This window comes from Phyllostomus discolor, chromosome 5, assembly GCF_004126475.2.
Source record: "Phyllostomus discolor isolate MPI-MPIP mPhyDis1 chromosome 5, mPhyDis1.pri.v3, whole genome shotgun sequence".
NCBI lineage: Eukaryota > Metazoa > Chordata > Mammalia > Chiroptera > Phyllostomidae > Phyllostomus > Phyllostomus discolor.
In genome coordinates, this window is record NC_040907.2 from 154,466,079 (window position 1) to 154,491,671 (window position 25,593).

Here is a 25,593-nt window from a genome sequence, read left to right on the forward strand (position 1 = left end):
GAAATAAGAAAGCTATTTCTTTTCTTTTTTCACATAATACTTCTTCCTACCCTGGGTTTATTAACCTCTGGCTTAAATATGCACCAAGCAAAGATGTATAATCACCCTGCCCTTCTCCCCATCAGCTTAGTCTGAAGGAAGGCAGCAGGTGATGGAATGCATAAAGGATGGGGGGCAGGGTACTAGAGGGGGAAAGAATCTTTTCTCACACACTATGTATGTTGCTTAACAGAACGGGTGTGAAATTTAGTCAGAGCCACAGCATGTGTTTCGATTTTCCAGGGAATTTCCTCTTCCTAACTGTAGGTTTAACCCTTTCTTCTGTGTAGTGCCAAAGGCTGTCGATATATATGAATTACTTGCAAGTAATGAGTTACTTGCAAGAAGACAATGCTAGGATTTCACAGGACCCCTTCGGAGATTTAAGATCTCCAACTTATTTCCTGCCAAATTGTTGTGGAAAAAGCATAACTTGACACTTGAATGGACCTGGGTTCAAATCCCATGTCTACCATTGGATGGGCTTGGGCATTTACTTGACCTATTTGAACCTCTATTTTTCATCTATAAATGGATATAAAAATTTGTCTTATAAGGTCTTGTGAAGATTAAATGAGATGATGTGTTCAATGTGCCTAATAAAGTGCATACCTGCACATAGTAGGCATTTGATATACATTTGTTTTCTTCTCCAATCTTCCCACTGGATTTTAAGGGTATCTACTCTTCTTTTATCCTGAGCCATCTTGGGTTTGTGATGTAAGCAGCTTCTCGCATCTTAGATTTATTGCCTTTCTCCCTTAATCTAATTCTGCAAGTGTGTTAGAGGGAAGAAATCATTTCACATGATATGTGTCACCACTCTGGGGGTCCTCATTAAGCAAAAGCATGAGTCTCCATAATAATGCTGAGAAGGATTACAAGGCTTGTCTTCCTCCTGTGATCCTGGAGGCCATATGCACTTGTAAGAGTTATAAAATCATACAGTGGTAGAGCTAAAATGAAACATAGATGTCATCTTGTCCATTTTATAGAGAAAAAACTGTGACTTTTAGAGGTCTCATGTCTTGTTCAAGGCCTCATGACAGAGCAGTAGCAGTTCTGGAACTAAAGCTCTGAATTGGTTATTACTACAGTTATAATTTAATTTTTGGAATACTGTCTGACTTAAGTCCTGAGAGCCTAGTTTTTGCTATATGTAAACTCTCTTCTTCTTAATTGGAACCCTGATTATACTTTTAGCAATGGGGAAGTGAACGCTGTTGAAGACATTTCACTGACACTCCTTTGGGGAGCAATAGGGCTCCATTGAGAGTGTATCAATTACCACCTAAAAATCTCTTCTTTCCCCAAAGGTTGCCCAAGGGGCACTGAAGCGGCAGCTCAGCTGTCTGTTGAGCCTCTGCTCCCAGAATGGTGAGTTGGGAAGCAAATTGGTTTCTTCTGTTCTAGAACTTAATTCTCCAAATAATGCCACGTAGGGGAGGCTCACCCCAAGTCCCAGCTCTCCTTTTTTAAAAATTCAGATTTAATTAACACAAAATAAAATTCACAGACTTCAGGTGTTCAGTTGCTAAATGTTGATAATTGTATAATCCATATAAACACCTTTAAAAAAGATAAAAAATATTTTTATCACCCCAGAAAATTTTCCCCCTTTTCTACTTTCTGTGTTCTATTATAATAGATTAGTTTTGTTTTTGGTTTTCATGTAAGTGGAATCATAGAGGATTTGTATCTAGCTTCTTTTCACTTAGCGTGTTTTTTTAGAATTTATCCATGTTGTTGCATGTATCACTATTTCTTTTGTGTTACTGAGTAGTATTCAATTGTATGGATAAAACATAAGAGAATTTACTTATTCTGTTATGGAAGGATATTTGGATTGTTTCCAGTTTTTGTCTGTTATGAATAGGCTGCTCTAAACCTTTCTATACAAGTATTTTGGTGAACATATGTTTTAGTTGCTCTTGAATAAATACTTAAGAGTGAAATTGCTGGTCATAGGGTAGATGTACTCTTCAAAGTGGCTGTACTTCACAGTCTATCTTCTCCTTCCCTTAGGGGCTAGGCTCTTTAAGTTGAGGATTTGGCAGGGGAAGAGAACCTACATCATCAGGATCCCTGCTGCCAGAGCACAGTGGCTTGAAGCGGACACTTAAAAAGCTGAAACAGGTGTTTGAAACCCTACTCCAGCCTCCCTATTTGATGCCAGCCCTCTGAGAGGCTGGGACTTAGCCAGCAGAATTCAGACCTAATCTAATAGAGGCTGGATTAGGGGCTTTTGCAGGACATGACTACATAATAGTGTATATACTATGACTTGGTACATTTGAAGCAAGTAAATGAACATGTTTATCTAGGAGAGGAGCTTTAGGTGGTCCAAATGCGTTTTGAGCATGCAACAGTTAGTCTGTATGCCAGATGAAAGCCCTTCACCACCCTTGCTTCTTACCCCCTGTATCCTTGAAGTTGTATGTAATAGAGGTCAGCACTTCCCTTAGCAATGTTAATATCACCAAGGGCTTTAGCCAAGTAGGATTTGGTATCCTGTGTGTCAAATATTATGGGAGATAAATTATTCCCTGGTAAATTCTTTATATTTTTAAAGCCTCTCTCTTACATAGGCCTTGGGGGACTAATTCTGATGGGCCAGAGGTTAAAGCAAGAAATTGAAGGTTAGGGTGTGAGCTCTGAAAGCCAAACTATACCAAAATAGTAGTCTCTCTAACTATGCTCAATGGGGCTGAAATTGGTAGAAATGTGATCTATCTTTACATGGCTATTTCAACCAAAAGTTTCAAAAGGCTAGGTTCCAATTCAAAATCTTTTCTAATAATGGTTAGAAGAGCCCAAGCAGAGCAGAAATGGGCTCCCCATGCCAGTCTAGCCTTTCTACAAACCCTTGAGGGAAAAGTGTGTTTCTGAATTCAGGTCTACCTTATTCTGAATTTGGGCCTACCTTGCAGGTGGTCATTCCCTTAAACCTGATCTGATTATCTTCAGACCTCCATCTTGGAAGACAGAGCCTAGTTTTAGACTGCATTATGTGGGTGCTGTTCTTGGTATGAATAAGCTGAGATTTGTAGATTAATATTCTTTCAATACTTTTTAAAAATTACCATATAGTAAAAACTACAGCTCTATGAATTTTTTTTAGTAATTATTTATTTTTAGAGGGAGGGGAAGGGAGGGAGAAAGAGAGGGAGAGAAACATCAGTGTGTGGTTGCCTCTCACACACACCCCACTGAGGACCTGGCCTGCAGCCAAGGCATGTGCCCTGATTGGGGATCAAACCCAAGACCCTTTGGTTCACAGGCCTGTGCTCAATCTACTGAGCCACATCAGCCAGGGCAGCTCTATGAATTTTAACACATACATAGGTCTCTGTAACCACTGTGGCAATCAGGATACAGAACAGTTTCATCATCCCAGAAAACTCCTTCTGTAGTCAGTCATACCTGCCCCATCCCTAACTTCTGTCAACCACTGCCCTTTTCTCCATCACCATAGTTTCATCAAGAAGGTTATATAAATGGAATCATATAGTATGCAACCTTTTGAGACTTTCTTCTTTCATTCAGCATGATGACTTGGAGATTCGTCTAAACTTCTGCATAGATCAATAGTTTATCTTTTTATTGCTAGGTAGTATTTTTTGCATGTATTTACCACAGTTAGTCCATTCACTAGTTGAAGGACATTTGGCTTTGCCAGTTTGGGGCAACCATGAATAGAGCTGCTACAAACATTGGTGTACAGGTTTTTGTGTGGAAAACACTGGTATTTCTACATGGTTTAAATTTGCATTTCTCTAATGGCTGGTGACATCAAGCATCTTTTTTGTGTGCTTATTTGCTATTCATGCATCTTTTTTGGTGATGTGTCTGTTCAAGTCTTTTGTCCATTTTTTTAACTGAATTGTTTCCTTACTGTTGAGTTTAGAGACTTCTTTATCTATTCTGGATTCAAGTATTTTAGTGGCAATACTATTATTTACAAATTTTCCTTTCAATATGTAGCTTGTCTTTTCAGTTTCTTAAGAGTCAGTATTATTCACAGAGCAGACTCTGTGAATAATTTATTTTTCATGAAGTCCGGTGTATCAGTTGTTTTCTTTTGTGCATTATGTTTTCAGTGTCTAAGTATTCTTTGCCCAATTCTAGGTCACAGAGATTTGTCCTGTTTTCTTCTTCTTGATGAAACTCCTCCCTCTCCTCCTCTTCCTCCTCTTCTTTTTTTTCTTCCTCTTTTGTCCTTCTTCTTTAATCCTCACCCAAAGATATGTTTTTTTAATTGATTTTTGAGAGAGAAACATTAATTGGTTGCCTCCCGTACATACCCAACCAGGGATCAAACTCAAAACCTAGGTATGTGCCCTGACTGGGAATTGAACCCATGACCTTTTGGTGTAGGGGATGATGATCCAACCAGCTGAGCCATCCTGGCAGGGCTTGAGGTAATATCTGTATAATGTATGAGACTTAGAGCAAGGTTCTCTTTCTTTTTTTTTTTACACACGAGTGTGCAATTGTTCCAATAACATATGTTAATATTAGTGCCTTTTTAGATACAAATTCTCTTTAGGACTGTACCTTCTTTAGGAATGAAGGAGTTACAGAGGATTCTGACTTGGGTTCCTCCTTTCTTTCCAAGAATCATCCTTGTTTCTTTCTGGTCTTTCTGAATTAGAGTTTGTTTTTAATGCCATGTAATGGAGTACGTATTATTTGTAAGCTGATTAAGTACAAAGTATTTCATTATAAAGTGGCCATCCATCACAAGGAGGTATGTGGGCTATAAAAAACATTAACTGGTACATCCTGGGCTGTAATGCAACTTTACCAGAATAATGCAGCTTTTGTATTGTGTGCAGTTGGAATAAAATGAGAGACAAAGAAAGAAAGAAAGAAATTTTTGGAAACAGGTGTTGGGAGAAACATCTATTGGTTGTCTCTCACACACCCCCAACTGGGGACCTGGCCTGCAACCCAGGCATTTGCCCTGCCTGGGAATGGAACCAGCAACTTTTCAGTTCACAGGCCAGCTCTCAGTCTACTGAGCCACACCAGCTAGGGTCCATGGTTCTGTTGTTGTTGTTATCCTCACCCGAGGATGTGCTTATTGATTTTCAGAGAGAGGGGAAGGGAGGGGCAAAGAGAGGGAGAGAAACATTGATTGCCTCTCGTAGGTCCTCCAATCAGGGACTAAACCCCCAACCTAGGCATGTGCTCTGACCTGGAATTGAACCTGCAATTGAACGTTTCGGTTTACGGGACAACACACCAACCAACTGAGTCACACTGGCCAGGGCTGTCCCATATTTTCTGAAGTTGTTTCTCAACTCTTTCAGGATTGCTCCTCCAGATTCAGCTGTCTTGAAGGTTCTCTGGGCACTTTTCAAAGCAAATTTGTTCCTTCTTCAGCTCACAGACATATCTTTAGAGGCAAGTGATTAGGTTATTGGTTCTGGTCCTTATGGGTTACATTTCTGATGTTTTTGTTTTCACATCAGTAAAGTAAAATGGGAAATGCCTTTATCATAAAGTTCTTGAGCCAGTTAGATAAGGGCTGGTTGAGGCAAAATAAGATTCCTCAGTCTTAGTGTCACTAAGAATTTATACTGCTGTAGAAACCATTTGCAGCTGTTGAAGAGAGATGAATAAGTAGGATTCTGTACACTTAAGGGACAGGGAGAGGTTGCCTACCAGTCCCATAATTGATATCCTTTACGGATTCTTGGATTCTTCTCTAGAAGCTTTGGCTATTGACTCTTAAGTCTTTTCCATCATCTGTAGATTTTGCTAATGTCAGTTCAGAATTTAGCTCTTTTTTATTTCCTCTTACTTTCCTTGAGGGCCATTAGAGGAGACCTGGCAGGGTAGTAATTGATAATAAAACTATAATTGTCTTCTTTTCTTGCTATTGTTGAGCAACGAAGTTTTTTACTAGACTGTGAGAGAGGAATTTGCATTGAAAAAGTTGTTCCAGCCCTGGCTGATGCTCAATGGGTTGGGCATCATCCTGTGAACCAAAAGGTTGCCAGTTCGATTCCCAGTAGGGTACATGCCTGGGTTGTGGGCCAGGTCCTTGGTTGGGGGCATACAAGAGGCAACTGATCGATGTTTCTCTCCATTTCTTTCTCCTTCCCTCCTTTTCCTTCTCTCTAAAAATAAGTTGTTTTAGAAAAATGCTTCAAGTGTAATGAATGCATAAAGCTGGAGTGAATTGTCCCATTTTAAAGTATAGGAACAGAAGGGTTTTTTGTTTGTTTTTAAGAGTTTATTTATTTATTTTTTTAAAGATTTTATTTATTTATTTTTAGAGAAGGAAGGGAGGGAGAAAGAGAGAGAGAGAGAAACATCCATGTGCGGTTGCTGGGGGTCATGGCCTGCAACCCAGGCATGTGCCCTGGCTGGGAATCGAACCTGGGATTCCTGAGTTTATTTATTTTTAGACAGAGGAGAGAGGGAAGGGAAGGAGAGGGAAAGAAACATCAATGTGTGGTTGCCTCTTGTGCACCCCTTGCTGGGGACCTGGCTTGCAACCCAAACATGTGCCCTGACTGGGAATCAAACTGCGACCCTTTGGTTCACAGCCTGCACTCAATCCACTGAGTTATACCAGCCAGGGCTGGAACAGAAGTTTTTAATTTCTCCCAGGCTTTCAAATTGCCTGCTTAAGTTTGGGCTTGGTCTTACACAATGCATGTAGACAAAGGCAAGGCAGAGTAAAGAACTACAGGAGCTCTGGTTCTTTATGTTACTATCTAATTGCTTTCTCTTCAATATGTGCCTGTTTCCTCTAGAAGGAAGTGAACTAGTGTTTAGAGTTGATGCGCATCAAACTTGTGCTCTCAGTAAGACACATGGATCAGTCTGTCCTTGAGCCTCTGCGATATGTTTGAGGACAGTCTCTGTGGGCCTTATTTAATCCTGCTGGCCTTGCTAAAGGGGCCTCTATCTTCCTCTTGGGTTAGGAGGGAACTTGGGCAAACTTGATGCTTAATTTATACATCAGTACTAAGCTCAAAAGCAATATTGAGTCATTGGTAAGGAGGAGGAATGGTGCAGAAGAAACTTCAAGTTTCTTGCTTCAATTCAATTCCTTTTTCTTTTTCTATCCAAGTCATAGAGTTAAAATATCTAGTAGTAAACCTGAAGCAATAGCACGGTATAATATTTAAGAACATAATGCAGTATTTGTTTAGAATCCAAAACAGACCTGGGTTTAAATTTTACCTCTCCCACTTATTGTGTAATCTGGGCAGGTCACTTAATCTTTTAGAGCTTTGGTTTCCTTATCTACAAAATGAAAACAGTAATACTATTTCTCAGGGTTATTTGTGAAGATGAAATTATCTGTGTATAATAATTACGCTTAATAATCTACGTAGCTGTTGCTGATATCTGAGACAAATTAAGGTTTTTTGTTCTGGGCAGTGGAGTAGGATTCTTGTAGGGGTGGTGGACAGCTGCTCCTAACAGCAAACCACACTGGCTATTTAGCAGGAATGCCAAAGTTGGGAAGCTCCTTTTGATTCCAGTCAGGATTCATGCATCATATTGGAAAAAGTCATAAAACAGACTAATTTTTTCATGTGTATGCTGCTTTTAAGTGTCTGTCTTATATTCTGAAAGTAAAGGGTAAATCTGACTTCAGGCAGAGCAGAGTGGACCTACTCAGTGAGGAGGAGATGGTAAAAGTGAGGAATTCAGGAGCAGAGATTTACTGAAAGCAGCCTGCTGTTGACTGCATATGCTTTCAGGGATTTCAATCCTGGAGGGGAAAATCCTCCTATTTCTCACTAAGGAGAGGTGGACCTGACAAAGTGTGTGAGCCAGAAAGCATATGTAAATGCCGAATACCCTTTTCTTTGTTGGTTATCTTGAACATTTTTGGGCTATATATCTAGGGAGGAGGAGTTCTTCTGTCATCCCTGGCTTAGGTTAGGACCTCATGAACATGACCTTTCTATAAATTGCTTATCAAAGATAATTTAGGGGCAAGTATGAAATTGTGATTTCTTATCATTGGGGGTTTTCAGACTTTCAATAAAACCCCAAGTTGTATAAGTACAGGAATTGCTCATATTTAATCAGAGAGAGTGTTAAATTTTTTTTAAACTCTCTGAAAATCACCACTTTTATTTATTTATTTATTTATTTTATTTTTAGAGAGGGAAGGGAGAGAGAAAAAAAGAGAGAGAGAGAGAGAGAAACATCAATGTGCGGTTGCTGGGGGCCGTGGCCTGCAACCTTGGCATGTGCCCTGACTAGGAATCGAACCTTCAATGCTTCGGTTCGCAGCTTGTGCTCAATCCACTGTTAAATTATTTTTTTAATTTATAAAAAGAAGGTTGGGTTGGTATTTGAGGGAGATAGATCAGTCTGAAAAATGAATACTTCATTTTAGAGTTTTTAAAGGATCAAGTGTTAGAAGTAATTTGTTTTTCTTAATGTAATGTGGTTGATACCATTATCTTCTACTTCTGGCCCTAGGAGGACCCATCCACCCACCTTGTACCTGGATGTTGTAGTGATTAGGCCACTGCAGTGCTTTGTTTCTTAATGGGTCATAATATCAAAGATAATCTCCCCCCTCCCTTCTCTAAAGGCACTTGGGAGAAATCCAGCATGTATTTGACAAAAGAAAATAGATCTGGGAAATCGGTGAGTGATAGCTGAAAAAAAGAGGATCCACTGTCAAGAGCTTAGACAAACAAATTGGGTTGCCTTTTCCCAGGCTACTTTTGTAACAGACTACATTCATGGGCATTTACTCCCAAATTGTAATTTGCATTTAGAATAAGTTTTAGGGATCTAAAGGAACCTTAAAGAATTTAATTAGATCTGGCTGGTGTGCCTCAGTGGATTGAGCACTGGCCTGAGAACTGAAAGGTCATTGGTTCAATTCCCAGTCAGGGCACATGCCTGGATTGAGGACTAGGTCCCTGGTTGAGGGCCTGAGATAAGCAACTGATTGATGTTTTTTTCCCTCTCTTTCTCCCTTTCTTCCCCTTTCTCTAAAAAAATAAATAAATAAAATCTTAATAAAAAAATTAAACTACCATCGCCATCATCTTCCCCAGGAAATCCCTATAGATGAGGAAACTGGCCCAGAGAAGTGATGTGTTTTGCTCAAGGTCACATAATTGCACTAGGCCCAGTCTTGGGCCTAGTCTTTCTTTATTTCATTATAAAAACAATGAAATAAAGTTATATAAGGCAGGATTGCAAAGGCTTGTCTGGGTTTGACCCTTAAGCCTCCATTAACTAATAAAATTTCTCTGAAAGCTGCCCATTGGCAGTTTTCTCTTAAGTCAGTTCCTGAAATCAATCCTAAATCCCCACCTGACCATTCAAGGTCTAGAAATAAAGGTATGGAAGGTGTGGTAGATACTACAGAGTCTTCTGGCTTCACCAATAAATAGTTTTGTTCATCCTTCCGACCACTACTCGTGATGTCCTCCAGTGACCAAAAAGTGCACAGCTTCTTCCTACCAAACTTAACAGTATCTCAGAAATTCCACACAGGGATAGTTCTCAATCTTACTTTTACTTTTATAAGAAATATTCCTGGGTATAGCATAGTCAGAAAAGTAGAACATGAGGATCTAACACTTTCTTCTAACATGGAATGTGCAAGCATATACAGAAAAGCCAAAAACCAAAAAGCTTTTTGTGCTCAAATAATTTTGTCCTGTGTCTCTGGATACAGAAATGTCAAGAGGGGTATAAAGGAGCTAGGCTTCTGTTCTTACCATGCTCTGATTTATTAGTCTGTTACACATGACACCTTGTGAATGATCATATTTTATCTTCAGAAACATGAGCCAGTATTTGCAGGAGCTAGGTTGGGAGCAGGCTGATGACCCTCTAGAGTCTAGAAAGCAAGAATGGAGACGTAGGCTCTGAAAGCAAAAGGGTCGAGACAGGCATTTCTGGAGCCAAATGGTGTTGAAATAATATACTACAGGCCTTTTTCCTTGTCAGCGTAATCCAATTGAGAATGCCCAACCACCCTTGATAAGAGTCACTCAGGAGTGAAGAGCCTCGCTATGAGGGAAAGCAGCTTATGTGTGCATTTTGGCTCAGGAATGTGCCAGCCCAAGGCCAGCCAAATGAGAGAAGGTTGCTACAGGCTGGAGAACACAGGCCTCCTGGGAGGATGGTGACTGCTCCCCTGTAGGCTAAGGAGAGAGTGTTCCCTTTTGTCTGAGGGCAGTGCTTCATGCCACATGTGAGGCCTTTGACATATTATTGGAGTGGGTGGTGGTTCTGACATGAAAAGAGAAAACAGTGTCAGGATTCATCCACTTCTGGACAGGTCACCTCATCATCTGAGAAGACAGAAGACTTGAAGGGATGTCTTCAGATTCTCAAACTGACATTGGGCCAGACTGAGACTTCTCTGTTTTAATGTAGTGATAATATAGGGAGCTATAATAATATAAAGAGTTGAGCTCCCTGCTCCTTGGTGTTGAGCAGAATACTACTAAGACATCTCTAAAGGGCTTTCACCTTGCTTTGTGTTGAAGTAGCCTACGAGCTACTCCAGCAAATGGTTTAATAATTCTTGTTGTACTTGTTTTTATTTGTCATTGACTAGCCACACCTTGGACCTGGATTTGATTTTAGAAGCAGGTGGCCTAATACTAAAAGGATCTCAAGTGTTCTTTCTCCTGTGAGGAGGTTCTCCTTTTTGTACCCATTCCTTTTTTCCCCTCCCATCTTAGAACATGAACCAGTCACCTTCAGAGCACCCCTCTACCTGATCTGTACTCTCTGTGTACTGGACTGTTTGTGCCTTGAGGTTGCCAGCCTTCCAGGGTGGGAGTTTTGGCTGCTCGGCAGTGGTGTCAGGTGTCTCCTTGGCTGTAAAATTACTCACCCTCCTTACTATGAGCAGCAGCATGGCACCTTTCCCCAGAAAAACTCAGACAGCTCTTCTCACTCTTCTGAAGAAGATCAAGACAATTGAATCTCAGCCCCAGGCAGGCCAAGCCAGGAAGTAGAAACAGAAACTTTTCTGTTCTGGTTTTAGGAAGCAGTAGAGTTGAATGGCTAGGAAAACAGATTGGAGTCAGATGAATGTAGATTTGATTCCCATTTTCACCACTTGTTAGTTATATGATCTTAGTTAGTGGGTAGACCTGCTTATCCTTTCTAAGTCTCATTTTCATCTTCAAAATGGGGATAATTATGAAGAGAAGGTGTACTAAGTGCTTAGCACATGGCATGGTACAAGGTAATAAATGGTAGCTGCTATTATTATTATCTCTATCTCTTCTAAAAGGAGGATGAATATTCAATGATTGATTTTAAAATGGAGCCATATTACTTTCTCTGACAACTTTTATATATACCTTGGATAAAGCTGAAACCCTCAGAAATGTAAAGACCTATTTCAAATTGTACCATATATAAATAACACCCTTAACTTATATTCCTTCTAAGGTTTAAGTAATCAAAGATAGAAGACTCACCTTTGAAGTTTTGTTTTTTTTTTTAAAGATTTTATTTATTTATTTTTAGAGAGGGAAGGGAGAGAGAGAGAGAGAGAAACATCAATGTGCGGTTGCTGGGGGTTATGGCCTGCAATCCAGGCATGTACCCTGGCTGGGAATCGAACCTGGGACACTTTGGTTCCCAGCCCGCGCTCCATCCACTGAGCTACGCCAGCCAGGGCTTGAAGTTCTTGATATTTATTTAAATCTTGAGAAATAAACTGAACTTATAGTACCTTATTAGGAACATTGGACTGGGATTCTAGAGCTACAAAACTAGAATAGTATTGTCTTAGTTATATTTATTGCACATTTATTTAATGTACTACATGTTTTACATGCATCAAATGAGATAATGTATATAATTGCTGAGTGCAGGACCTGGAACACAGTATACCAGGTCTGTCTGGAAAAACTCCAGCCGTTGTTAATACAGTGAGAATGGTTTGCATGACATCAATGTAACCTGGCAGCCAGGGAGGGTGAACTGGAATGTGCATGCGCGAACAATGATGACTTCACTGTACTAGTCAGTGGGGGTGGTAGACACCATTGAGTGAGCGTGTACTGTGTGGCTGTTGCATTCAAAATGACTGAGCAAGTAGAACAACGAATCTGCATCGAATTTTGCATTAAGCTTGAACATTCCTCCACTGAAACTGTTCAAATGATTCAGAAGGCTTTTGGGGAAAATGTGATGAGTAGAGCACAAATAAAAGTGTGGCACAAACTTTCAAAGATGGTTGAGAGTCTGTTGAAAATGGTCCACATTCTGAAAGGCCTGCAACAAGCAGAACGCCTGAGAATGTTGAACGTGTACAGGCTGCAGTCAACAAAGACTGGCAACTGACAGTGCAAGAACTAGAAACTGATCTGGGGACTCCAAAAACTACTGTGCCTGAGATTTTGACATAGGATCTTGTCATGAAACATGTCTTGGCAAAATTCATTCCACGGCTTCTGCTACCAGAGCAGAAGAAACATCATGCTGCGGTTGTTAATGACTTGACTCAAACCACTACCAGTGAACCAGATTTCTTCGAGAAGGTCATAACTGAAGATGAATCATGGGTCTAATGCTATGACCTGGAAACGAAGGCCCAGTTGTCCCATGGAAGTGACCTGGTTCTCCACACCAGAAGAAGGCGCAGCAAAGTTGCAGGAAGGTCAAGACCATGATAACTGTGTTTTTTGGTTGGGAAGGTGTTGTCCATCATGAATACACCCCTCTAGGCCAAACAGTTAATAAGGAGTACTACCTCGATGTTCTCATTGGTTAAGAGATGCAATTTGATGAAAACGGCCATAGCTACGGGCAACTGGTAATTGGCAGCCTCACCAAAACGCATTCATGTATCACATCTTGTGCAGTTTTTCTGTGAAACATCAAATCACCCAGGTGACTCAGCCCCCCTGATGCCCCGATTTGGCACCTGTGACTTTTGGCTCTTCCCAAAACTAAAATCACCTTTGAAAGGGAAGAGATTTAGACCGTAGATAGGATTCAGGAAAATACAACAGAGCAGCTGATAGTGATTCCAACAAAGGATTTTGTAGATTGTTTTGAACAATGGAAGGGATGCTGGGTGAACTGTGTGAGGTCCCAAGGTGCCTACTTTGAAAGGAACTGAGGCATCATTGTCCTATGTACAGTGTTTTTCATATCTTATATCTTCTTCGATAAATGTCTCTATTTTTTCAAGTTACATGACTGGATACTTTTTGGACACACCTTTATTATTATTCTTATATATTGCTAGGTTTGATTTGCTAATCTGATCCTTAAGATGAAAGAGCTCAATATGTTATTGAGAGGCTTGGAAGAAGCAGGAGTGATATCATACAGAGACTTGGAGAAAGTCTCATGGAGAACCCTCTGGAGGCTCTGATGTGACCCTCACACAGTATACAATCCAGTCAATGAACAAGGGATCATTAGTCTCACTCCTGCTAATAGCCAGGCATATGATACCCAAGCTCATCTGTCAAATTAGGTAGTTGGAATCTTTGACTGCCAAAATACATAAAAGCCAGAAGTCACAGGGCAACTGCATTGCCCACACTGGTCAAGAAATCAAGATCTAAATAAATGGAGACGTCCATGTATGGATTGGTAGGCACAACATAGGAAAGATGTCATTCCTCCCCAAACTGATCCATAGACTCAATGCAATTCCTTTCAAATGCCCAACAATATTTCTTATAAATATAAACAAGTTTATCATAAAATTGAAATGGAAAGGTAAAGGAACTGGAATATAAAAAACAATATTTTTTAAAAAGAGAGGAATAAAGTTGGAGTAATCATACTACCTGATTTTAAGAATTAAAATAAAGCTATATAGCTCTGGCCAGGTAGTTCAGTTGGTTACAGTATCATCTCGATACACCAAGGTTGCAGGTTTGTTCCCCAGTCAGGGCACGTACAAGAATCAACCAATGTAGAAGAATGCATCAATAGTAGAACAACAAATCAATGTTTCTCTCTCTTTCTCCCTTCCTCTCGCTTCTTAAAATCAATAAATTAAGAAAGAAAGAAGGAAAGAAAGAAAGAAAGAAAGAAAGAAAGAAAGAAAGAAAGAAAGAAAGAAAGAAAATAGCTGTAGTAATCAAGACAGTGTGATGGTATCACGGAGTTAGACATAAAGATCAATGGAACAGACTAGAGAACCCAGGAACAGACACACAAATGTAGACAACTAATTTTTGACAAAGGTGCAAGACAACCCAATTGAGAAAGAATCATTTTCTTCAATAAATGGCATTGGAAAAATTGGACATCCATATGCAAAAAACAAAACCCTTAAGTTAACCTCACATGTTATATAAAAATTAACTCAAAGTAGATCATAGATATAAATGAAAAGCATAAATCTGTATACCTTTTAGGGAGGAAAAACAGGAAAAATCTGTCACCTGGGGTTGGACAAAGAATATTTGGATACCAAAAGCACAGTGTGCAAAAGAAAAAGATTGATACACTGAACTTCATCAAAAGTACTATATTTTGCTGTGTATAATGCGTGCCCACATTTCTGGCACAAACTTTCAGGGAAAAAATGTTTCATTTTAACTTTTTAATCAATTATTTATTTATATTTAGAAACAAAAGTGGTTATATTCCAGTGTATTATTTTGCATATGGATATCATTATTGCTTTCTAGAGTTACACTTTTAATGCATAAGCATAAATAAAAATTAAAAACATTTATATAGATATGGAATTAGTACTACCCACGAATAATGCGCATCCTTATTTTTCCCTCAAAAATTCAGGTAAAAAAGTGCACATTATACACTACAGTAAAAGTGCATATTGTACAATATGGTAAAAACATCTGCTCTGTGGAGAGATACTGACTCTTAAGAAATTGAAAAGACTAGCCCTGGCTAGTGTGGCTCAGTGGATTGAGCGCCAGCCTGAGAACCAAAGGTCACTGGTTCAATTCCCAGTCAGGGCACATGCTTGGGTTGCCAGCCAGGTCCCCAGTAGGGGGCAAGAGAGAGGCAACCACACATTGATGTTTCTCTCCCTCTCTTCCTCCTCCCTCCCCGTCTCTCTAAAAATAAATAAATAAAATCTTTTAAAAAAAGAAACTGAAAAGACAAGCTACATATTGGGAGGAACATTTATAAATAATTGTATTGCCACTAAAATACTTGAATCCAGAATAGATAAAGAAGTCTCTAAACTCAACAGTAAGGAAACAATTCAGTTAAAAAGTGGACAAAAGACTTGAACAGACACATCACCAAAAAGATGCATGAATAGCAAATAAGCACACAAAAAAAGATGCTTGATGTCACTAGCCATTAGAGAAATGCAAATTTAAACCATATAGAGATACCAGTGTTTTTCACACAAAAACCTGTACACCAGTGTTTATAGAGCTTTATTCATAGTTGCCCCAAACTGGCAAAGCCAAATGTCCTTCAACTAGTGAATGGACTAACTGTGGTACATACATGCAAAAAATACTACCTAGCAATAAAAAGATAAACTATTGATCTATGCAGAAGTTTAGACGAATCTCCAAGTCATCATGCTGAATGAAAGAAGAAAGTCTCAAAAGGTTGCATACTGTATGATTCCATTTATATGACCTTCTTGATGAAACTATGGTGATGGAGAAAAGGGCAGTGGTTGACAGAGTTTGGCAGACGTGAAAAATGACTAGGGGATAATAGAGTTTTCTGGGATAATGAAACTGTTTTGTATCCTGATTGCCACAGTGGTTACAGGGATCTGTGTATGTGTTAAAATTTATTGACCTCTCTATACCAAAAAAGGCAGTTTAAAAAATTTTTTTTTTAATTTTTTTTAATTAAAAAGGCAGAATGCATTTACCCTGAAAGTATCAAGCCATGGCTATAAAATTGCCCTGGTCTCTCACCATGAAAGAAGACATGAAACAAATATAGTAATAGTAATTGTATGAAAGGTCAGAAGACCTGTACCCTATCCCCCCTCTCAGTTAATTTTTTTCCATATAGACTTTTATATCTCAAATATACCAAAAACTGGTGGGGCTCTCCCAAAAAAACCTGGAATTATCTTCTGGCAAGTGGGCCCCCTGTAGTACATACAGGCTTCCCCTGCTAGGTGAGTGTTCTAGGAACCCATCTGTATCATTATACAGCTGGCATTATTGTGGGAAGCTGCTTTCGGCCTCAGGGATTTTTTTATAAGACTCTTTCAACATACTTGCCCATTTTGTGATGGATGATTTACCAGTGTACCTGCCTACACCATGCTGAGTGTTCAGCAGTTTTTGGCCAAAAATGGTATGACCCCCCATGCCATTTCACCCAACCTTTCTCTGAGCAACTTGTTTTGTTTGTTTCCCAGATGAAAAAAGTCCTCAAAGGGAAATGTCTTGCAAATGTGGAAGAGGTGAAACAAAAAATGGCAAAAGCATTCATTAAAAGGCATCAAAATCATTGAGTTTAAAAACTGTTTTGAGTGGTAGAAAAAAATGTCTCAACAGGTATATGGTATCAAATGGACAGTACTTTGAAGGTGACTGAAGTTTAGAACATGTAAGAATACACAATTTTTTATAAATCTGAGTTTTGGGGTCTACCCTTTGTATGACCATTTCTTAAATGACAGACCAAATTGTGTGTAATGCACTTGTGTTCCTAAAGCAGCAACACTAGATGACTTTAAATGCTTCAATGTGCTGTTTAAAAAGTATTTAAGATGTTAAGACTATTAAGATAGAAAAAAAATTTATAATTTTTGGTTTTTCCAAATATTTCTATTCTTCTCAATCCTCTACCACCTCACATACAAAGGTTTTTCTCTGTTGTTGTTTTGTTTTTCTTTCCCTGCAAATTGTATAGCTCTAGGTGGGGGTAGTGGGGGATAAGAAGCAGATTTTATACAGCTGATGTGATCACTGTGCAGACAAGCTTGGAAAATGCTATTCAACCTGCCAATTAATTAAAGCATTAATCTAAGAAGCAGCCGAGCCCAGGGAATGTTTACCCAGGGGGTGGTGGTAGTAGGAACTAAGCGGGAAGCTTTCTGTATTTGCATGAAAATGAAGGTGCTTAGGAAACCTAGCTTCCTTTTGTCTCTAAAGGTGAGCAGCCTTGATCTTGTCCCTAAATCTTTCTGGCCTATTTGGGAAGCCTTTCCCAAAGGCTGGGCTCTGAATGATGAAAGCACAGCATACTCTAGAAAAAGTAGGGTAGGGAGCAAGTCCAGTGTAGTATAACTTAGACCTTCTAAATTCAGGAGTATGTGTTAGTAATTAGATAGAACAGATGTAGTGATTTTACAAGTTTTGGAACCATATACTGTATAGACTAGGTTCAAACCCCAGCTCTGCTTTTTATCAGCGGTGTAATTTGGGGCCAATCATGTATTTTGGTCTGAGCCTTGTTTTTCTTATCTGTAAAATAAAGATTATGAGTTGTCCTTCATCTCAGGGCAGTTAGCCCTCTGCTTGCTCTAGGCAGAAAGGAAGCTGGAGGATGGTTAGTACCTTAAAATTACAAACCCTGGGTAGGTGCAGCCTCTTGTTCTTTTTAAGTTTTTTGTTTGTTTGTGGGTTTTTAGCAAGGTTCTATAAACCTCAGCATTACCCCCTCACCTTCCTGGGAGATACTATATTCTTTATCTGTTAGAGAAGTGACCAGGATCATAACAGCAGAAAACAAAGATAGGCAGCTCACCATGGAATCTCTTTGACCACACTGGCTGTACCCAAGATGAAGTTTACCTGCGTATCACTAGGGAGGCTGAACGTGGAAATGGACTCAGCAATGAAAAATTGACCCAGCAATATTTGACGATATTAAAGAACTGTTATTTTTTAAAATTGTATTATGTACATAACATAGTTTACTGTCTTAACCATTTTATTGTTAATTTTTAAACCATGATAATAATACTCTGGTTTTTTAAGCTTCTTAATCTTTTAGTGCTACACACTAAAAGTTTTACAGATTAAATGATATAGTGTCTGATTTCACTCAAGGTAAAACAGAGGGAGGAAGTTTGATCCAGCAACGCAGAACTGGAGCCTCATGACACAGATAGGAAGGACCTTTTTCTAGGGCTTAGCTTTTCGGTGGATGGCGCCTGTTCACTCCTGTTTCTTTTCTTGCAGAACTCTCAGAAGTTGAGCCCAATGTGTTCCTTCGTCCATTTCTGGAAGTGATACGCTCTGAAGATACCACTGGCCCTATCACTGGACTGGCGCTCACCTCCGTCAACAAGTTCCTGTCCTATGCACTCATAGGTGAGAACTCGGGCTTTTCTGATGACTGCAGCACTTCGTTTCCCGCCTTTCCTGGGCTGGTCAGGCTTTGGGCAATGAGCTGGTGATACTGGAAAGTTCTTTTCCCAGTCATCTGCTTCCTTGTAGAAGAAAAATAGGAGTGTTGTTTACTCATCATGCTAATTGACTCAGGTTTTGCAGAGTGGAAAGGAAGGAGAGGTTTCTTGGGACTCTTGATTTCTTTAGGCTTTGGAGGGAGTGAAGGATATGGTGGGTGCCATAGGCGGTTTGGTTTGGTTTATTTTTAAAGCTATTTTTAAAATGTAATGCATGCTTATTTAAAGAAGATAAATAATAAAGAGGTATCTAAAAGAAAATTTATTGGACTTTTTTCTATCTTTCTCAATGCTACTTCTTCTTTAGGTAAATAATGTTAATAGACTTGTTTGAATCTTTCTGTACCCGTCTCTACATGTATATAAATATATAGAGAGTAGCCCTGGCTGGTGTGGCTCAGTGGACTGAGTGCGGGCCTGTGAACCAAAGGGTCACCCATTCAATTCCCAGTCAGGGCACATGCCTGGGTTGTGGGCCAGGTCCCCGGTAGGGGGCATACAAGAGGCAACCACACATCGATGTTTCTCTCTCTTTCTCCCTCCCTTCCCCTCTCTCTAAAAATAAAAATAAATTTTTTAAAATCTATAAAAATATAGAGTACCATCTTTTTAAAAAGTAAAAATAAAATAGGATTATGTACTACATATCTTTTTTTACTTAATAGTATTAACTTAGAAAAATGTGCATTGTATAATTGTCTATCTGATTTCTCTCCCCTCCCCCTTGGTTTTATTGAGATAATTGATATATAACATTGTATTAATTTAAGGTATACAACATAAGGATTTGATATATGCAATATGTTATAAAATGATTACCACAATAAATTTAGTTAACATCCATCATCTCATATAATTACAATTTTTTTCTTGTGACAAGAACTTTTAAGATCCATCTTAGCTTCTTTCAAATACAGTATACAGCATTGTTAACTATAGTGAACCAGCCTGTATACATTACATCCCAGAACCTATTAATTTTGCAGTTGGAGATTTGTATATTTTTTGTCTTACAATATATACAATATAAAATGTGTCATTTTTTAAATCATTTTAAGTATATTATTAGTGGCATTAATTACATTCATAATGTTGTGCAACCGTCAGTTCCATCTATTTCCTAAACTTTTTCATCACACCAAAAAAACCTTCTAATCATTAAGCAGTAATATGCCATTTTCTTTTCTCCTCAGCCCCCAATACAAATTTTTTTCTTTTTAGTACTCATATAATTTCCATAGTACAGATATAATACAGTCCATTCAATCATTATCTTATTGACTAATACTTAAAACTATTTGGGTTGTTTCTTATTTTGAGCCATTATAAATGCTGAAATAAGTCCTTGTTTATATATCCTATTTATTGGTTTTCCTTTTGTATGACAGATTCCTACACTTGAAATTTCTGGGTTAAAAGGCCAGGTGCTTATTACATTTTCATAAATACTACCAGGTTACTTTCCCAAAAGATTACAGCATTTGCACTTCCAACAGCGACGTTTGAGAGTTTCCATTTCCCCATACTGTCGCCAGGGCTGAATGCTATCAGTATTCTTTATTTGTGCTAAATTGGTGGTTGAAAACTGGTATTTGGTTGTTTTTATTTCCTTGAGGTTGAACATTTGAATTTCTTTTCTTTTGCCTGTTTTTTACTGAGTTTTTCTTATCAATTTATAGGAGATTTTTACATAGTGGGGGGATACTAACCTATTGCCTGTAACAGTACTACAAATATTTTCTCCCAGTGTAGCCTAAATATTTTATCCTGTCTATTGTTTATCTCTGAATTTGTTTAGGGTGTCTCTTTTGGATTCCTTTTTAGTTGGTCTTGTCACTCAGGACCCTGAATTCCTTTTCCCCTATTGACAGCCCTTGTGCAAGGGTAAGGAGCATAGAAACAGGCAGCTGTCTTTGTTTCTAAGCAGGGAGACTAGAAAAGAGGCACTCAGATGGAAGCTGGCCAGAAAGAAAAATGGCCTTCAGTTTAGAGCAAGAAAACTGTTTATCTTTTCTAGAAAGTTGGGTTTGCTTAGCTGAGGTATTCCTGAATACCTCCTGAGCAGGAATCCTGGGTACCAGCCAGTTTCTGAATAGGTGCACCAGCTTCTCCAGGCACCCTAGTCCTAGCTTTGTGCGTTTCCTAAGCCAAAATCAGGCCCAGCTACTTCCAGCCTTGTCCTGAGCACCACCTGCAGGTCATCTCTCTTCACAGCCTGCAGCAGCTGCCCTCTGTGTCTTTTCCCTCTGTTGTCCTGTTGATGTAACTCTTTCCCCTTCCTGGACTTGGCAGACAAGCTGGTCATTGGAGACCTCAAGCCAGCTGGTCATTGGAGTTTCCTGTGGTGGGAAAAGAAAATGCTGGAGGTGGTGATTGCAGTGGGCATGAGAAAAGGAGCAGGAAGGAGTGTATGAAAGCCAGAATGCAAAGGAGATGAGATTGGCAAGTTTCCCTGCAGTGTGTTCCAGAGTGGCCAAGAAAGGACATTCTAAGGGGTCCTGGGGAGTACAAGGTCTGCTAAGTGAGCCCAAGCCAAACACTCCTTTGTTTGGGCTGCCTTTCTAGAAGAAACTACCCTCTACACCTCAATCCTATGGCCTAAGGCTTCTAGGATTGTTTTAGGTTTTACTCCAAGAACCAGCCTTTCATTTGGCACCACACAGCTGGCAGACCAGGATTTGTGGCATCGATTGCCTGGCTTGCTGGTAGGCCATGCAAATGGCTCTAAAGACATGTCACTCTTATTTGCCTTTTTAGAAAATTAACTTTGCTATTTCATTCAACCTCAGAGAATAAGAGCTACAAAAAGATTTGGTAGAGCTTAAGTTACTTTAAGGGAGCTTAAATTACTCCCTTACTTTAATAAGGGAGATTACTGAAGAAGGGGAAGAAATGGGCCTTGTGCAGGAGCCTTGTGCAGTGGGAGCAAGACTGTCATTCACTGAGCTCTGAAACCCCATGCAACAGTGAGACGGACCTGGATTTCTTGTATAAGGAAAGGTCTCTGGAGGCCTGAAAAAGTCCTGTCAGGCAGGGCTGAGGGAGAGGATTCCAGCAAGAGCCTTGAGAATACAGTCATACCTCAGATACTGTGTTCAGTTCCAGACCACTGCAATGAAGCCAGTCATAATCTTTTTGCTGGTGGAGGGTCTTGCCTTTCTACAAAACGCAACATACGTGAAGTACAATGAAGAGAAAAACAATAAGGCAAGTTATGCCTCTGTAGGATTTTCTGTGTTAATTGGGAGAAACAAGGAGAGTTGAGGTAATTGGAAGGAGCTGGTTCACCCCATATACTATATATCATCATGAAATTGGCTTCCTTTTGCATGACCTCTAAAGTAGCCACTCATAATGCTAAGTAAAGGCATTTTGTACTGAGTTGGCCAAAAAGTTCAGGTTTTTTTTTCCCCCCGTAAGATGGCTCTAGTAGTGCTTGTCTTTAACTTCATTGGAAACAATTTTGTTAGATTGTATTGTGACAGCCATCATATCAGCATGTATTTTTTAAAAACTTATCAAAATTGGTGAATTTTTGTGTGGCCATTTTAATATTGAAATGGAAGAAAATACTCAACATTTTTGGCATATTATGCTTTAGTATTTCAAGAAAGGTAAAAATGCAACTGAAATGCAAAAATAAAAAAAATTTGTGCAGTGTATGGAAAAGGTGCTGTGACTGATCCAGTGTGTTGAAAGTGGTTTGCAAAGTTTTGTGCTGGAGATTTCTCGCTGGACAGTGCTCCATGGTTGGGTAGACCAGTCAAAGTTGATAGTGATTAAATCAAGACATTAATTGAGAACAATCAACGTTATACCACACAAGAGGTAGCTGACATACTCAAAATATCCAAATCAACCAAGTTATTGGTGAAAATGAAAAATGTGTCTTTTATCTTACGGAAAAAAAGCCATACAGACTTTTTGGCCAGCCCAATAAATAGAACCAAAACAGTCTAAGTGTCAGAGACCAACCAGGACAGAAAAGAAAAAAAGAAACTGCTCACAATTAAGGAAAGTTTTCTGGCTAATCGTTGCAAGAGAAATGTTCTGGTTTCTCAGCCGTTTTCTGAGCTCTAGGCTCAAGAACTCTGTTAATTTCAGGTAACAGGAAAATAAAATGCTAAGAATTTCTTAAAATCCCCACCATTTAAAACTAGAAGGTGCTCCTGCATTACACCACGCTATCTCTAGAGCCACTTTCTGTCATTCAAAAAGCTTTATCATGTCCCTACCCTTTTTTCCCCTACTCATACTCCCCTTTTTAAAGATGATCCAAAGCCCTGGCTGGCGTAGCTCAGTGGATTGAGCGCGGGCTGCGAACCAAAGTGTCCCAGGTTCGATTCCCAGCCAGGGTACATTCCTGGGTTGCAGGCCATAACCCCCAGCAACCGCACATTGGTCTCTCTCTCTCTCTGTCTCTCTCTCTCTCCCCCTGCTTCCTTCCCTCCCTAAAAATAAATAAATAAAATCTTAAAAAAAAAAAAAAAAAAGATGATCCAGACAGTTCTGAAGACCCTTGTAGGCCTTCGGGAAGCCACTTCTTTGGCTTTTCCTTGTGGATATTTAACACACGAGTGAAGCAGTTCCCTTCATGGCAGCATTTGTGTTAGGTTCTAGCCTTGTGCAGGTTGTCTGATCTCTAGCTTCTCCCCTTTTCCTATTCACTGTTAAAATTCTCCCTCCCTCCTATTCTCCAAGTAGCCGGCTCCCAGTCCTGTTAAGTTTGACCCTTTTCTCGCCTAAGGCCTGTTTAGTTAAGCTGGTAACAGGATTCTTGCTCTGTGTCATGTTGTTTTAAAGAAGAATGAAGAGGTCTCCGATTTGATGTAATGTGGCACCCAAATATGAGTATTGGCAGCAGTGACTGCCCATTTCTTCCCTCTGCTTCCCTACCTCAGTGGCATATGAACATAAAGCTCCAAGAACAACCAGAGATGGATGTGTTAAAGAACACATGGAAAGAGAAAGGCTGCAACCTTAGCATTCAAGGTCTTGCCCTACTCAGTCCTTGCCCTGGGCCCCAAACTCATATTTCCAGGCCCTTTCTCTCTGAAATGAGTAGCTTTACATCAGTGATTCCCAAAGTGTGATCCCCTGACCAGCAGTGTTAATGTCACCTGGGATCTTGTTAGTAATGCAGATTCTCAGGCCTCACTCTAGACCGGCTAGCTCAAACATTCTGAGAGTGGGTCCAGCAATTTGGATTATTAGTAAACCCTCCGAGTGATGTAATGTATGCTTGTTTGAGAACCACTCTTTTGTCTAGTGGAGTTTATGCTAAGGAGTTCATTAAAGTCGTTTGTAGGCAAAAATTCTCAGGTAGCCCAAGGAACCACGGGTTAGGAAATTGAAGAGGAGAAAACCACAATCTCTGAAAGCAGTCCCTAGACAAGATATCTTGCTTTTCCTCTCTCCTGTCTATATCATTTAGTCAGTCTTTCCTTTTTCACTGGAGCAGATCCCACCCATGAGGGCACAGCAGAGGGCATGGAGAACATGGCAGATGCTGTCACCCACGCCCGTTTTGTGGGCACGGATCCTGCCAGCGATGAGGTTGTCCTGATGAAAATCCTTCAGGTAAATGGAGGGGAAGAGCAATTAGGCTAGCTGCCAGGAGCTGATGCCACCGGCTCTCCTCACCCGGGTCTGGTAGTCTGCCGGCAGTGTGAAGCTATGTTTTGACTCCACTGGGGCTTAGGGAGCTACTTTGTTTCCAATCAAACAGCTCGGGTACCCAAAGTAAAAGCTTTTTCTAAGGAAAATAATTAAAAGCTTTAAATGAACTGATATCAAATACCGGAAGCCCTAGTATACTTGTACCTCTGGCAGCCTGTATCTGTGCCATCCATCTGTTGGGCTCGTGGGCTAGGGCTGAAAAGGGGGATGAACTATGTCAGGGTCATGCAGAGTAAAGACACAGTCCCCAAGACAAGCTTCTGGAGATATCCCCCTGCCAGACTAAAGCAAGGTCAGCATTCTTGCTAACTTCTCTTTCTCACCCAAAGTGCTTCCATAAGAGAGTAGAGGAACAGGAGGCAGCTTTGCTCCACTCAGGTACACCCTTCTTCACCTTGTCTGCCTTATTTATCATAGTATCTCCTCTTTCTTCCTGGTAGGTGCTGCGGACTCTCTTGCTGACGCCAGTAGGTGCCCACCTGACCAATGAATCTGTATGTGAGATTATGCAGTCTTGCTTCCGGATCTGCTTTGAAATGAGGCTCAGTGGTAGGTGCTTGAATATTGGGCCATTCATACAGGGATATTGTGAGTATGAATACAGGATGCTGTCCCTGAACCCAGAAAGATGGAAAGCTTGGAATTTCTCCATCACCTACCTTGTGGAAACCATAGGGGTTTAGAACTCTGTACTTGGCTGTTTGTTGTGCAGCTAGAATAGAGAACTTAGCCCATTGTGCCAGGGCAAGAATTAGGATATATTCTTGATTAACCCAGCTGAGGCACCAAATCTCCTTCCCTTCGGGTTTCTGGGATTGACACCCACCTACAACCCCCTGAGAACACATCTTTGCACCACTTTTTTGACTCAGTAGTGCCACCTAGTGGGTCAGTGACATTATGGCTGCCAGGCTGTGCTGGATAGAGCTGGTTTTAATAAGTTTGGCATAATCCTTGGTAAACAAGGTTTGGAGGGGAGTCTGCTCTGAGAAGCCTCCTGATAATAGCACGGCAAGTAATGACACCTGTGTTATTTGTTTTGCCTGTGCAGAGTTATTGAGAAAATCCGCAGAGCACACTCTCGTAGACATGGTGCAGCTGCTCTTCACAAGGTAAACCTGCTGCTGTTTGCTTCAGCCCTGCTGCCCAGGCCTCTTGAGCCTGCCTGCTTCCACACAGCCACTTCAGGGACCTGGCCAACCCTGCAGCCACACGAGACGCCAATGGGATTTGGATGGGGGTATTTCTCTGGGCCCAGGGTTACCAATCAAGGGAGAAGGAGGAGGGAACCAGCTTGGCCTCAGGAGGAGGCAGAGGGTTATCTGATCTAGGCGTACAGACCTCATTCTGCTTCCGAAACTTTGGTCTGTCTCTGTACAGGTAGCAGCTGGGTAAGGGAACCCAGAGAGGAAGCCAAACTCAAGGGAGCCTAGAACAGGTTGCCAGGCTCCTAGAGCTCAACCCCATATCTGTGAGGAAAGACCAAGGCTAGGGTTACCAGCAGTCCTGGTTAGCTCAGATTATCCTGATTTTAGCACTGTAAGTCCCATATCCCC

The 25,593-nt window shown here is 40.2% G+C and overlaps 1 protein-coding gene across 16 annotated transcripts in view; it reads left to right on the forward strand.

Annotated features, from left to right (window-relative positions):
* The window catches only part of GBF1 (golgi brefeldin A resistant guanine nucleotide exchange factor 1), a 127,783-nt gene that overhangs the window by 76,839 nt on the left and 25,351 nt on the right, over nucleotides 1–25,593 (forward strand). For 13 of the 16 annotated variants that reach the window (XM_028511648.1, XM_028511647.1, XM_036027206.1 and 10 more), the window contains 4 exons: nucleotides 18,132–18,263; nucleotides 23,820–23,938; nucleotides 24,478–24,586; nucleotides 25,089–25,149. In XM_028511648.1, the coding sequence (XP_028367449.1) occupies nucleotides 18,132–18,263; nucleotides 23,820–23,938; nucleotides 24,478–24,586; nucleotides 25,089–25,149 (421 nt within the window). Of the gene's footprint in view, nucleotides 1–1,359; nucleotides 1,417–11,898; nucleotides 11,911–18,131; nucleotides 18,264–23,819; nucleotides 23,939–24,477; nucleotides 24,587–25,088; nucleotides 25,150–25,593 lie in introns of those variants that run through there. The other 3 variants (XM_036027215.1, XM_036027212.1, XM_036027214.1) reach the window with 3 other exon arrangements.